Source organism: Drosophila guanche, unplaced genomic scaffold (assembly GCF_900245975.1).
Source record: "Drosophila guanche unplaced genomic scaffold, DGUA_6, whole genome shotgun sequence".
In the NCBI taxonomy this organism is placed as follows: domain Eukaryota; kingdom Metazoa; phylum Arthropoda; class Insecta; order Diptera; family Drosophilidae; genus Drosophila; species Drosophila guanche.
In genome coordinates this window covers 5,494,733-5,508,135 of record NW_022995747.1, presented here as the reverse complement: position 1 = coordinate 5,508,135, position 13,403 = coordinate 5,494,733, and the positions used below count along the sequence as shown (strand labels likewise).

The window sequence follows — 13,403 nt, the reverse complement described above, 5'->3', positions numbered from 1 at the left end:
CAGGTATGGGCGAACGAGTTGACATACAACTTGTATGAACGAAACTCCACCTCGTGCTTCTACCTGTCTTGCGCTGGTCTGAGCCGCACTCAACTCACCTCACATTCAACTCAAACTCAACTCAAACTCAACTCGTGGAGCTGAAACTACGTAGGCAATCTCTTTTGCGGTAAAACTGGTTTTTGGGACTAGTTTAACAGCTGATACAATGAATACACATAGCTGAAAACAAACATACAAATGTTTGAATGTATGTACATATGCATGTACATATGTCTTTTCGTATCCGAAAGGTAAAGCCAATGTACAGGTACACTGTGATCTGCAGGTGCATGTACGTATGTATGTATGTACGTCTGCATGAATGTATGTTTGCTTGTTGTCTATGAGCGGCCTGTTAACTTAAAGTAAATAAAAAGACCACCATGTTTCATTTCCATAACAGTAGACACCAAAACCAGTTTAATGTTTTTACTTTGTTTTTGTTTTTAGTTTTTAGTTTTAGTTTACATGTTTCCAGCTATGATAAATGTTTCTTTTTACAAACATTTTTGGCGATGCTGCTGCGATTTTTGTGCAACAAACTGTCGCTGGTTGCTTGGTCTCTCTTGTTGCACACTTGCCCGACCGGGCAATGCATGAATGAAGTTCAGTCAAGGGGGCAGCAGACAGCATTTTTGTGCATTTATATAAGTGGATACCCACTCCGTGACACTAGTCAGACATTTGCATATTCAATTGCATTGTATTAGGACAATGTGGCAGCCTTTTGGAGCTTACAGAATGTCTTAGATTGAATGCATTTTTAATTATCCAATAATTGCACGCAGTAACGAGATCTTTCTCAAGTAGTTTGTTGGCAAGAGAGTAACAATTTGTTCTGATTTATTATCTTAACACACGGAATGGGAGAAAGTGAGAGAAACATAAACTAATTTAACTGTTTGTGGTCCGCACCGGATACAGAATAATGAAGTCAATTCTCAGCAGTAAAGATTTATTAACACTTAACTTTTAAACATGGCTATTTTTGATTATTTATGTTCATTTAAAACACAAATTCAAGCTAGAATTCCTCTTACTGGAGTTTTATAAGCTTTTGACAACGTCAACCCTCTTTTGCAGCTTATTAGTAGTCCCATCCGGCTTCGGTTGCCTGGCAGATAGTCGGGCGGAGGGCCATCAAGAATTGCTTGACTGACACCAATATGCATTTAGCCAACTTTCCGCATGCTCAAATTACAATTCAAGGGAAGCTCTTTTGAAATCCATTCCATTCCTCTTTTATGTGTACATATGTATGTATGTATGTATGTATGTAAGCATGCATTCTGCTCAAGCTTGACCACAGAGTTAGAATGCAGTATAAGCATAAATGCTTTACTTACTGACTACTCACAAATAATGTTGTAGATCAGCACATAAAACGCAACCAGTGAATATAAAGCAATCGAGTGAACTTTATGGGATTTACATGCAAAGTTGATCAATGTTGTATCCGAATAGCAAAGCTATTTGCACCCAAAAGTGAACAACTTCTTATTGTCTTTTTTGCATCGTAAGCCATCGTCAGTTATCTTGCCATGCCGGATAATTGCAAGAGGCAAATTTCTTAATGGTTGGGTTGGTCTCCTCTCCCACATGTTAAATTGGGATGCTGTTTACGTTTGCTTTTAATTGCTTCACAAGTACCACTGCATTCCCCCTAACTACTCGTACAAATAACAACAACTGCTCGAATCGAAACTAAGGCGCACCAAATAGCCCAGCCAGAAGATGCCATGCCATGGCATGGCGAACAATCAGTTTGCCAAGATCAGCTACTCTGTCCGGCAATGGTTGCATCCATACGTTATTACATATGTACAAATGTACACGAATGTATGTACATTCAGTTGCGGTCAAAAAAAGGAGTATGGAGTGGAAGGGATCTTTTATAAGGTGGAAATTCAATCTACCATTTACAAGCGCAGAATATCTCTGATGCACACGTTATGTGGCTTCTTACTTATAGATATACATACAGAAATACATATATGTATGTACATACATGCATGTGTACATACTTACATATTGACCGCAGCAAATGCCATTAACATTTCTTAATTGCATCAGATTCTGATGCAGATTATGAGTAGGCAGCCATCGCATGTTCACCACCCTCTAGGAGAGACCGAGACACTAGTCAATATTTCTGGTTAAACATTTTCGAAGCTTAGGCAAATAAACTCTGAAGATAGTTAGTAGCTTGCACTGCTAAATCCAACTTGCTGGTGCGCATAGTTCAATGAACCTGCAAATCTAATTAGTTAATTTTTCATTTAAAGTTGGCTTGTGTAATCTAATTTGGCGAAACCACCAAATCTTGCTGCAGCCAAAACGAACCGGCAACCAGCCGACCAACCAAGCAACTGCGACGCTATTAAAGGCCAACAATTGTGGCATGTCCTAGTGACAGCAGCCCCACCAAAGCAAAATGCAATAACAACAGCCACGAGCGACTGCAAGCTACGTGCCGCAGCAGTTGTTGCTCCTTCATTATTATGCATTAAGCATACGATATGTTGTACAACTTGGACACAATAGAAAAGGGGGTATATGGATTTTGCTATTCGTTTTGTCACTGACAATGACTAAGTATTCAAGAGATAAAGATAAGATTTTGGGCAGACTAAATCTTATTGAAAACCAATAACCAAACAGGTTAGCAAGTGATTTGATCTCTTCTGAATGGCCAAGAGTACATAGGCTTCGGCGAACAAAGAGCAGGCCTGGCCTTTCCTGTTTTCCGGCATTTGGCGGCTGCTATGGTCAATCTTTGTTTTTTTGTGGGATGTCCAGGCTCCTTGGTAACTGCGTGCAATTCGTGGGGGTTCGTATGTCGCTTAAAAATTTTAATTGCCTTTGCGTGTTTAGAAAACTTACACGCTGTATGTTCTGCGTACCGCAGCAGCTGGCCCAATGGCACCAAAGGCTGTGCTTTTGCTTGGCTTTTGCAGCTAGAGTATCTGCCACGGGGATATGATAGGGAGAATTATCTGATATTTATTTTCACACTTTCAAATGTAAGTACCAGCCATAATAGTTGCATGCTTATAATAAAAGCAAACACTTCCTCCGGTGGCATTCATCTTTTTCAATTAATAACTAAGATTGACCAAAAGTTACTTTAAGAGCAAAACGTGGATCAGTATTTAAGCAGTTCATCAGTTCATTCATTCGCACATATGGGGCTAATGATTGGGAACGACAGTTCTGAGCCGAAACCCGAACCTTGGGCATCAGTATCCTGCTTCTGCTTCTGCTTCTGCTCGGAGTGCTTCTTGATGGTTGGAAATGCCACAACGAAGTTCGTCACACTATTGCTTTGCTCATATTGGTCCATATTAAATTTAAGGAGTGGCGCCATCCATCGCAAAAATAAACCATGAAACAGTCGAGTTTACATGTAGAAAATATAAATACATACTACGTATGCCCCGATAGACATAAATGTATCGAAATTTAACAGTTATCATGTTAGTTAACAGAGCGTGCAGTCGAGTGCTGAATGTTGAATGTCCAATGTAAAGTCCCATGTTAAGTTAGCGCGGAAATTCAATTCAAATTCAAATACCAGCCATAATAGTTGCATGCTTATAAAAAAAGCAAATACTTCCTCCGGTGGCATTCATCTTTTTGAAGTAAGAATAGTTGACCAAAAGTTACTTTAAGAGCAAAACGTGGATCAGTATTTAAGCAGTTCATCGCATTCATTCGCACATATGGGACTAATGATTGGGAACGACAGTTCTGAGCCGGAACCCGAACCTTGGGCATCAGTATCCTGCTTCTGCTTCTGCTTCTGCTCGTAGTGCTTCTTGATGGTTGGAAATGCCACAACGAAGTTCGTCACACTATTGCTTTGCCTGCGGCTTACAATTGGTCCATATTAAATTTGAGGAGTGGCGCCATCCATCGCAAAAATAAACCATGAAACAGTCGAGTTTACATGTAGAAAATATAAATACATACTACGTATGCCCCGATAGACATAAATGTATCGAAATTTAACAGTTATCATGTTAGTTAACAGAGCGTGCAGTCGAGTGCTGAATGTTGAATGTCCAATGTAAAGTCCCATGTTAAGTTAGCGTGGAAATTCAATTCAAATTCAAATACCAGCCATAATAGTTGCATGCTTATAAAAAAAGCAAATACTTCCTCCGGTGGCATTCATCTTTTTGAAGTAAGAATAGTTGACCAAAAGTTTCTTTAAGAGCAAAACGTGGATCAGTATTTAAGCAGTTCATCGCATTCATTCGCACATATGAGGCTAATGATTGGGAGCGACAGTTCTGAGCCGGAGGCTGCCGAGTCTCCACTGCCACGATGCGCGCCTTTTACCGAACCTTGGGCATCAGTATCCTGCTTCTGCTTCTGCTCGGAGTGCTTCTTGATGGTTGGAAATGCCACAACGAAGTTCGTCACACTATTGCTTTGCCTGCGGCTTACAATTGGTCCATATTAAATTTGAGGAGTGGCGCCATCCATCGCAAAAATAAACCATGAAACAGTCGAGTTTACATGTAGAAAATATAAATACATACTACATATGCCCCGATAGACATAAATGTATCGAAATTTAACAGTTATCATGTTAGTTAACAGAGCGTGCAGTCGAGTGCTGAATGTTGAATGTCCAATGTAAGGTCCCATGTTAAAGTTGGCGCGGAAATTCAAAGAGCTGTCCAGGCCTGGAAACACATATTGCACCCCTCGACAGGCAACCGGGGTATGCAAATGGCCGTCACTGAAAGAGATAAACCTTCGCTTGTTTCCGTTTCATACAGTAGAAGACAAATGATTTTCTGCATGCAACTTTCATTTCATCAAAATGAATTCTATATTTATTTGCCAAAACAATATAAGAATAAACAGTTTGAAAGAACACTGAAAATGTCGAAAGACTTGATTGAAACGCTTAACTAAATATGGATAGATAGATATTTGTTGTGAATGCTGCGCCTAAAACAAAACTAAAACTAATTTACATAAAGAACCGGGACGAACGGGAAAAACAAAGTTGAAAAATGACCGAAATTGATCGACACAAATAGATAGACTGACAGATTAATTGATAGAAATGCACAAAATATAGCCTGACTGAAGTTAAGTTAAGAAATTGGAAAGGATGTTTACAATTATTATTATTTGTTTGTTGTTTTCATCTTACAGCTACAAATGTGTCGTTTAGAAATTGAAAACATTGAAATTGTTGACTTACATTGCTAGTTACATTTATTGTTGTTGATTTTTTTGTATTCATTTTTCTCATTTTTCTCTTTTGATGTGTAAAACGTGTTTAAAAACTTTTTTTGTCGTCACAGCTGGAAAGTCATAAAAACGACCTCAACCCATCACCAAAAACCTCTTCGATTGCGAGCTTTCTTCAGGCAAAAACTATGAACTTTTTTTTTGTATTCAAGATTTAATTTTCTTGCTTGTTTTTTTTTTCTCTCTGGCTGCAAATTTCTCCTCCTTCTTCTGCTGTTGTTTGTGTAAATTGTTTGTAGAAAAACATTAAGACTAAATTACACAAATACATACACATGCACACACATGTACATACATACATACATATACATATTTTCTTCCGTTCTAGGCAGTTAACGTGGCTACAAAACTATTCAAATATGGTTAAGGGTTTATGTTTGGGCTCCGTTCTCGGGTGGGTTGTGGTGGGGATGCTCAGGGTTGGCTACCTCTTTGATTCTTCACTGTAATTTCAACAATTTGGACGCACATGCACACAGTTACAATCGCCAATTCCGCTTCCTAAGCGATCTCCGACCAGCCGAGCACCTGCTCCAACTGATTCTCGCTGAACTCGAAGCCGCCCTCGCTCATGATGTAGTCGTCGTTGCAGAGGTCCATCATGGCTGGGGTGTGCAGCAGGGGATTGCTGTTGTCCAGAAACGATATCGATGTCTTCCTGCTGTGGGTGGTGGGGCATCCTTCGACCTCCTCCTCACCCAGCACCTGTTGTTGCTGCTGCTGCTGCTGCTGTGGCAACACATCGAGAGGCGGCGGAGCAGACTCCTCGCTATGGCTGACGTGCAGCCGCTTGCGTGGCGACACAGAAGCACCCTCAACGAGGCTGTTCTCATCGATGCCACTGTCGCTGGAGGCATCTGTGTCGCAGGCTGTGAGGCCCGGGGGCACCGAGTCGTCCAGGGAGACCACTGACCCGGCATCGCCCTCACCACCGCCGGCATCAGAGCCACTGAAGACTGGCGACAGCTGGAAGTTGGTGCCGCTAATCAGCGGATTGTGATGATAATCACGCAGCACAGCCAATGTCGAGGTGTGGCAGTGCAGCGGCAAGCCGTACTTGCCGTAGCCCGACTTTGGTGCAGTTTGATCCAGGCAATTGTCATCTATAATCATCGGTTCGGATACATCTTCGGATTGGTTCACCTGTTTTCATGGGGTGGCAGAGAAGAGCAGAATGGAAAAGAGTGAATTAGTTGGGGGTTTTTGCACAGGATTACAGAGAACGAAGTCAAGCCAAGACTTGGCGCCCACCGGTGACAATTTATTTTATTTCCCTGCAAACAATTTGTTGGTGTAAATGGATCGATTTTGCTTAAACACTAACCTGACTTTACTTATTATTAATCTAATAAACGAGTTTCAATTACAACTACAATCAAATCTTAAGGAGCACAATCTGAACGTAAATTAATTGAAATTAACCAATTTGCAGCCTAATTAGCCTCCCCACTGAATCCCGTGACTCGTGACTCGTGACTCCCTGGAGTAGGTAACCTTTGACTTCATTTCTATGCAAATGCCAGCGATTAACTCTATGGGAGGTGGAGGCAACATTTTGATACCTTTCGCGAGCAAACGAGAATTGTAAAATCGAGCGTAAAAAGTGGGCTAAGCCACAGTCAGGCCAGGGCAGGGCAGGGCAGGGCAGGGCAAGTCTGTTTAAAGCCAGAAGACATTTACTTGGTCCCAGTGGAGTCCTCTCGCCAGAGAAAAGCCACACAGCCACCCACATCCCACAAGGAACAAGTCGAAGAATGGCCGCAATAAATCATATTTTAATGATGGCCCCACAGCCGGAACGGAACGGGTCTGAAATACGAGCAGAAACCAGCGACCAGCTTTATTATGCTTGTGCATTTGAGATTGACACAAAGAACTCCACCCACAAACCGGAGTCCTAGTCTATTCCCAGCAGACAGACAGACAGACAGTCTGACAGGAAGTGGAGGGGTAAGGAATATATCAGTGTCGATGGCTGCCTCCTGCAATTCACAATAATGACAACGGCCGATGACGAAGATAAAGTTGCCAAAAATTGGCCCCGACAGCGCCTCAGCGTACTCATGAGCTGTCCACGACTGAGCGACAAAGCGGGGTTCAAGTGCAGTCTATTGAACCCAAGCCCCATCCTCTGGCAATGCTCAAATGGTGTTTTTGTTTGTCTTCGATTGCAGCAGAGCGGAGCGCTAATTGCTGCAGTTCGACAGAGAGCGAAAGTGCTGTAAGTTGATCGATGGGCAAACAGCAGCCAATCCCCCTGCAAGTGAAAGTCTTTACCGCCTGCTGCTCCTCCAGGCATGTCATCCCGGACGACACATTAACAGCTGCCGCGACACAGCGATAGGAGCGACAGAACGACCCATAAAACATCTTCCTATCTGTTTCTGTGTGTGCGTCGGGGCGTATGCGTAACGAAATGGTGAAAAATTCTGCTGGCACGCGCACTGCCCCCCGAGGACATCGATGGCCGTGGCATTATAGGTTTATTGTTTGATATATGTCTGTCCTGTCCTGGCCTGGCCTGGAGCCGTGCCACGAGCCGCCTTACACTCTGTACTTTCATGGGCACGGGCCTAATATGCTCTAATAAATTATTAAAGGCAATTGCTGCCACGCAAAAGCGAAACTATTCACGCTACAGAATCCTAGACAAATTGTACGCGGCAAAAGGTTTCCGGGTGCGTTGGCCTGCCATCGGACATTACGATAATTGGCAGCCGAAAGCCCCCAACGGGAGGAGCCTTCACTTCACTTCTCGACTCGACTCAGACTCCGACTTTGATGTTGAGCCTCGACTCAACTTTATGGCGGATTTCCCCTAGCTGTGCAGCCGTTTAAAGCCATCTAATTGGATTTTTCCTGCTTTTTTATGGCAACGCACGGCCTAGCACGCATTTCATTGACGCTGCGCCACGCCCAGGCCAGAGCCTGGAAAGTCCAATAGAAAAACAAAAGTAATTAAAGGCAAAACTTTGCTTCCACTTCTGGCCAAGTTTTTGCACACAAAAATCTGCTGTCACCGCACAATAAAGGGGCACATAGAGAAGTAGGCAGCAAATGTCCTTAAAGTGCGCATGGATGGGAGGAGGTACAGTCCCAGTCTCAGTCTCAGCCTCAGCTTCAGCCTGGGCAGCAGTTTAAACTGCTTGCCACACTCTCGTTGCGTTGCGTAATTTGGCCGGCAGACTCCTGGGAATACTTCAATAGAAATTGGCTTCGCTGCCTCGGGTTGTCGATTCCGTTTGCTTGTTGCGTGCAGGAAGGAAGCAAAGGATTGCCCAGCCAGCAGTCAGCCAGCCCAAAGATGTTTGCATTTTTTCCTGCCCGAGTCATGGCATAACGAGGAGGAATTGAAATTGAAAACGGGAGAGGCCCACCTGATTGCCTCTCGAAATCAATAAGCAATAAAGTTGAATAACTCACGAGGCAGCAACAGCGACACCAGCCGTGGCAGTGGCAGTGGCAGTGGCATGGAGACTCCACTGCGGCGTATACGTAATGCAATTGTCGTCAGGCATATTTCCACTCTTAACAAGGATTGAGCTTGCGTGTGCCTCTGCCATGCTGGCAGATTGCGTACAATTTCATTTCGTCACTTCGTCGTGCGTGTGTGACGAAAATTTGTCATTTATTTCACAGGCAAACGAAGCGAAAGATTTAAATTCTGTTCCAGGAAGCGAAACCCAAATCTGAGAGAGAAAGTTATACGTGTGCTCGGCATACGAGAGAGATGCTTCAGAGAGGCAGGAGCAGGAGCAGCAGTTTGGCGGACTTGATTAGCAGGCAGCATCATTTATACCAATCGAAAAGATTTCAATAAATTGCCAGTCAGTCTCCAGCGAGTCTCCAGCGAGCACACAATAGAGATTAATCAATTCCCTGGCTGGCAGGGCTCGAGGGCAGCCCCAGTCCAAATATATGCACATAAATCGAAGAGCGGCAAAAAGAAAACAAAGTTGTAAACAGATTTCCACTTCCCCAAGAAAACACACAATTTCCACTCTTCGATTTGGGGGGCGGGAGGGCTGCTTCTTTGTGTCTGCTTCCTCCTCGATGGGAGGACTGAAGGTTGGTCCGAGGCTGTTGGTTCGCTGGTTGCGGGGATTTTAGCTTTATTCTTTTATTTGGATTTACTAAAATATTTATTAAAAGTTTATTAAAATACTTTTATATAATCCAGATATCATATCGTATCATATTTTCCATATTCCATAACCCATAATCCATAATCCATATTCAGTATCGCGTATCGTACTACACAGATGCAATCGCATGTAGATATAATATATATGTATAAGTTTGCTTGACATTCCTTGTATATATATTCTGTGTGTGTATATGGTTGTATAGGTGTATAATATTGCATACTTTGCGGCGTTTACACACTATATATATATATATATATTTTCTGCCTCAGCACTTAGCCTTACGATTCCGAGTCTAATTCAAGGCTAGTTCCAGCTAACTATGCTCCAATTTGCGCTAACTTCTTGTGTGCGGGTGTTTGGTGGGGAAGGATCTCAGGAGGTATTCTCGGTGTATTTTGTGTGTAAGCTGCTGTGCGTACTGCCACAGAGACTGCCGCTGACGGCGCACAAATGATTGTTGCAAATTAACTGGCCGGCAAGAAGATTTGTTGGCATGGCAAATTAAAGTAATGCCCCATCGAAAATGACTCTTTGACAAATGAGTTCTCACACTGTCTGACAGAGTCTGACAAAGTCAAAGAGATACAACTAAAGCGAAGGACTGCTGCAACCTGTAGAGGCAATCATAATCTAATTTTGCATAATGCCTGCACAATTAATCAGACAGGCAAGGGAGAGGTTGAGCGAGTCCCTATTTGCACTTCAAATTGTCTCAATCTCTAACACAGGCTATACTCGCACGTAGCTCTACGTAAAGCATTAATCAAAATCATCCAGCCGCCAAATCAATTGCAGCCAAGGGGCACAAAGTGCTTGTCACCTACGACATGGCGCTCTCATTGGATTTGAGTTTGAGTTTGAGTTTGACTTGAGTTATGATGAGTTGGCTGAAACGGCGGTAGCTTGCCACCTCCTCGCCAGTTTGTCTTTATTTGCTAGCCAACAAAATTACAGCACAGCCAATAAAGTTGCACAATAAATCTGATTTAGGCATGGGTGTGTGAGTGACTGAGTGAGGGGAAGGATGTGGGTGTGGGTGTGGGTGTGGATTTACTTTACTCACAAAAATTTGACTAAAATGTACTTTGCGTTACGTTTACTTTACTTGACTCTTGACTCTTGACTCTTGACTTACTGAAGAAGCATTTTCGTTATTCGTTACCGAGGTATGTAGGTTTTAGGCTATAAAAATGACACAACATTTAGTTTTACTTTAAGTTTACGTTACTTGCTCTAGATTTGGTTTAGCTTTGTTTTAAGATTTAATTTAGTTTTAGTTTTAGTCATACTTGGGCTCTAGTTTAGCTAATTCCTTTTGCTATAAATGCGTGACACATACAACAAGAATTGGAGGTAGTAAAAAACGATTCAACTCGTAATCGTCATCGTTATCGTGTAATCGTAATCGTAGGGGTAATCATCGTATTCGTATTTATTTGTAATCGTAATCGAAGGGTCGCACAACATTCATTCACTAAGAGGTGTGTGTGTGTGTCTATCAAAAGTCGGAGTAGGTTTAGGGGTGTATAAGGGGAGTATAGGTATACGGGGGATTAGAGGTATGTATGTATATTTTAGTTAAATGTATAAATGTCTCTCCGATCATACATCTCATATGTATGTATGGGTGTACACGAGGTAGTAGTATGTGATCGTCTGCACGATCGTACTTATGCATGTACTGAGGTATATGTGGTATATTTGTGGTGTTGTATGTACTTTCTGTTCGATTCTCCACTCTCTTTGCACTGCCGTCACGATAAAGCTATCTTCCACCCATTTATGCACCGCTTTCCATTCCATTCCATTCCATTCCATTCCATTCCATTCCATTCCATTCCATTTCCTTCTCTCCCTGCCATACGTAACGCGAAAAATTCAACTAAATGCGGGATTTTGGGGGCTGATTGGGGGAAGTCGTTAATGTTATTGTTATCGTTAGTCGATTCAAATTTGACTTGCTCTGGGTAAGGATCGTAATACTAGCTCCTCATATATCTAAGTATTAGGCAGATTACTGGATTGCTCCTATACTTTAGTTAGTTCTTTAATTTTTAGTTTAGTTAAAGCCACATCGATTAATTTTTTGAGAGTTCTCTAGCTTAGTGTCATCGGTTCTCTGGTGTTTTTTTTTGCATCTTATCCTAAGTATTTACATCCCTTTCTGCTCTGCTCTCTTCCAGCACTTACATCTCTATGTATAAGTTTCGAGTTGTGTATATAATTTTTGAGAGTTTTCGGCTCACAGTCTTTTCGGGCTATAATAATTATTCTCAAATATTCTCAAATCCCACCGGGATCTGGATTTCTGGATCTCTGACTAAATGATTATCGAGAGGAATCTATAATATAATTCTTATATTGGTATTTGTCTAGTTAGTTTCTTCGTCTTTTAATGCTACATACAGGACTCGAGGATTGCTTTTCAATTTGTCTAAATGTTAAGAGTTAGTCTCGTCTCGTCTCGTCTCGGGGGGGGGTTGAGGTTGATTCCTGCTAAAAGTATATTTTTGCTATCATTTCTGAGCTGATTGCGAGAGAACTTTCCGTTCTTTCGTTGAGAGAGTTGGCTATTCCCTTCCATTCCGGAGGTAGTTTCGGTTTACAGTACTGCGAGTGCCGTGTGGTGCCCGCGAGGTAGTTTCGGTTCGGTTTTGGTTCCGATCTTTCTTCTATGAATTGTTCTATTTCGACCAGTGAAGCCTGCACCTTGAGGCCAACACTCCACTCTGCTGCTGGAGCAAACAAAACACACAACAACAAAAGAAACCACGCAAAAATAAAGAGAAATAAGGTAAATGTTGCATAGAGCGCCCCTAAGTAGGCAGCAAATATTTGCTCACGCACACCCAGGCACACACACATGTGTCGCCGGATAATGCAAATTGGCTGAGGCATGCTGCAAGTACCGCTACCGCAGCCAATTAGGGGAAGCGGACGATTCATTAGTGCAGGGCACAACCAGGCGGCGCCGAACCGCAGTCATGACGCACAAGTGCCTGGGCTGGGAAGCTCGTGTTGCCCATAAAACCAGCAGAGCAGCCCATCCCGGGCACTCGAATACATAAGAGACACGTGCCGCAAAACCAGAAAGAGAGACTGAGGCAAAGGCAAAGGCAAAGAGCGTTGGCGGTGGCGGTGGCCTGAACGGAAAGTGAAACTGAAAGTGAGAGCGACAGAGAGTAAGCGGAGAGAGCGCCAGAGCTGTGTCAGCTGTGTGTGTGCTCCAACAAAAAGGAAAATACAACAGCCAGAGGATAGACACAGATGAGAGTGGGAGTGAGAGTAAGAGTAGAAGTAGAAGTGGAAGTGGAAGTGTAAGTGGAAGTGGAGATTGTGGGCCTAAGAGAGGTGCAAAATCAATACGGAAAGGGAAACTTCAAGCGAGAATGCGACACGCGCTGGAATGCTAATGTGCTGCCGGGATCCCAGGGAATCCCAGCTCAATGGCCTGAGTAAAGTAGTGTCAATAGTGTCGCAGGCAACGCTCTGGCGCTGACATTTTAAATTGTGGGCAGAATGGCAGGCAGGTTGTCAGCAGTGGCAGTGGCTGGAAAGTTGCGTGTAAATTTGTTTGCCTGTAACCCATGCGACTGACTGACTGACTGTATTTCAGTATTTGCCATCTGGATATTTATGATTTTGGATACGTTTTCGAGGGGTTGCGGGAGGGGCAAATATGTGCGTCAGACACGCCAAGGCCTGGCAGGGGCCAGCGGCAAAGTTAATTAAGCTGGTAAGAGGGGAGCGGGCACAATGGGAAATTCGTTGTGTAACACGGACCCCGACCTGTGACCCCCCCCCACCAGAGCGGGCCACTGGAATGTATGTAGGTCAGTACGTGGCACAGTATAGAAAATCAATAAAAAGTTGCTTACAAATATTTAAAGCAGAGAAAGAAATCGAAACAATTCAAGTAAAATACATATACATACATAA

General features: G+C 43.0%; 1 protein-coding gene across 1 annotated transcript in view; it reads right to left on the bottom strand.

Annotated features, from left to right (window-relative positions):
* Window positions 1-5,622: 5,622 nt before the first annotated feature.
* Window positions 5,623-13,403, bottom strand: part of LOC117582874 (protein similar) — a 55,904-nt gene continuing 48,123 nt past the window's right edge. The window contains 1 exon segment of the mRNA XM_034270943.1: window positions 5,623-6,459. Coding sequence (XP_034126834.1) covers window positions 5,818-6,459 — 642 coding nt within the window. The 3' untranslated portion in view covers window positions 5,623-5,817.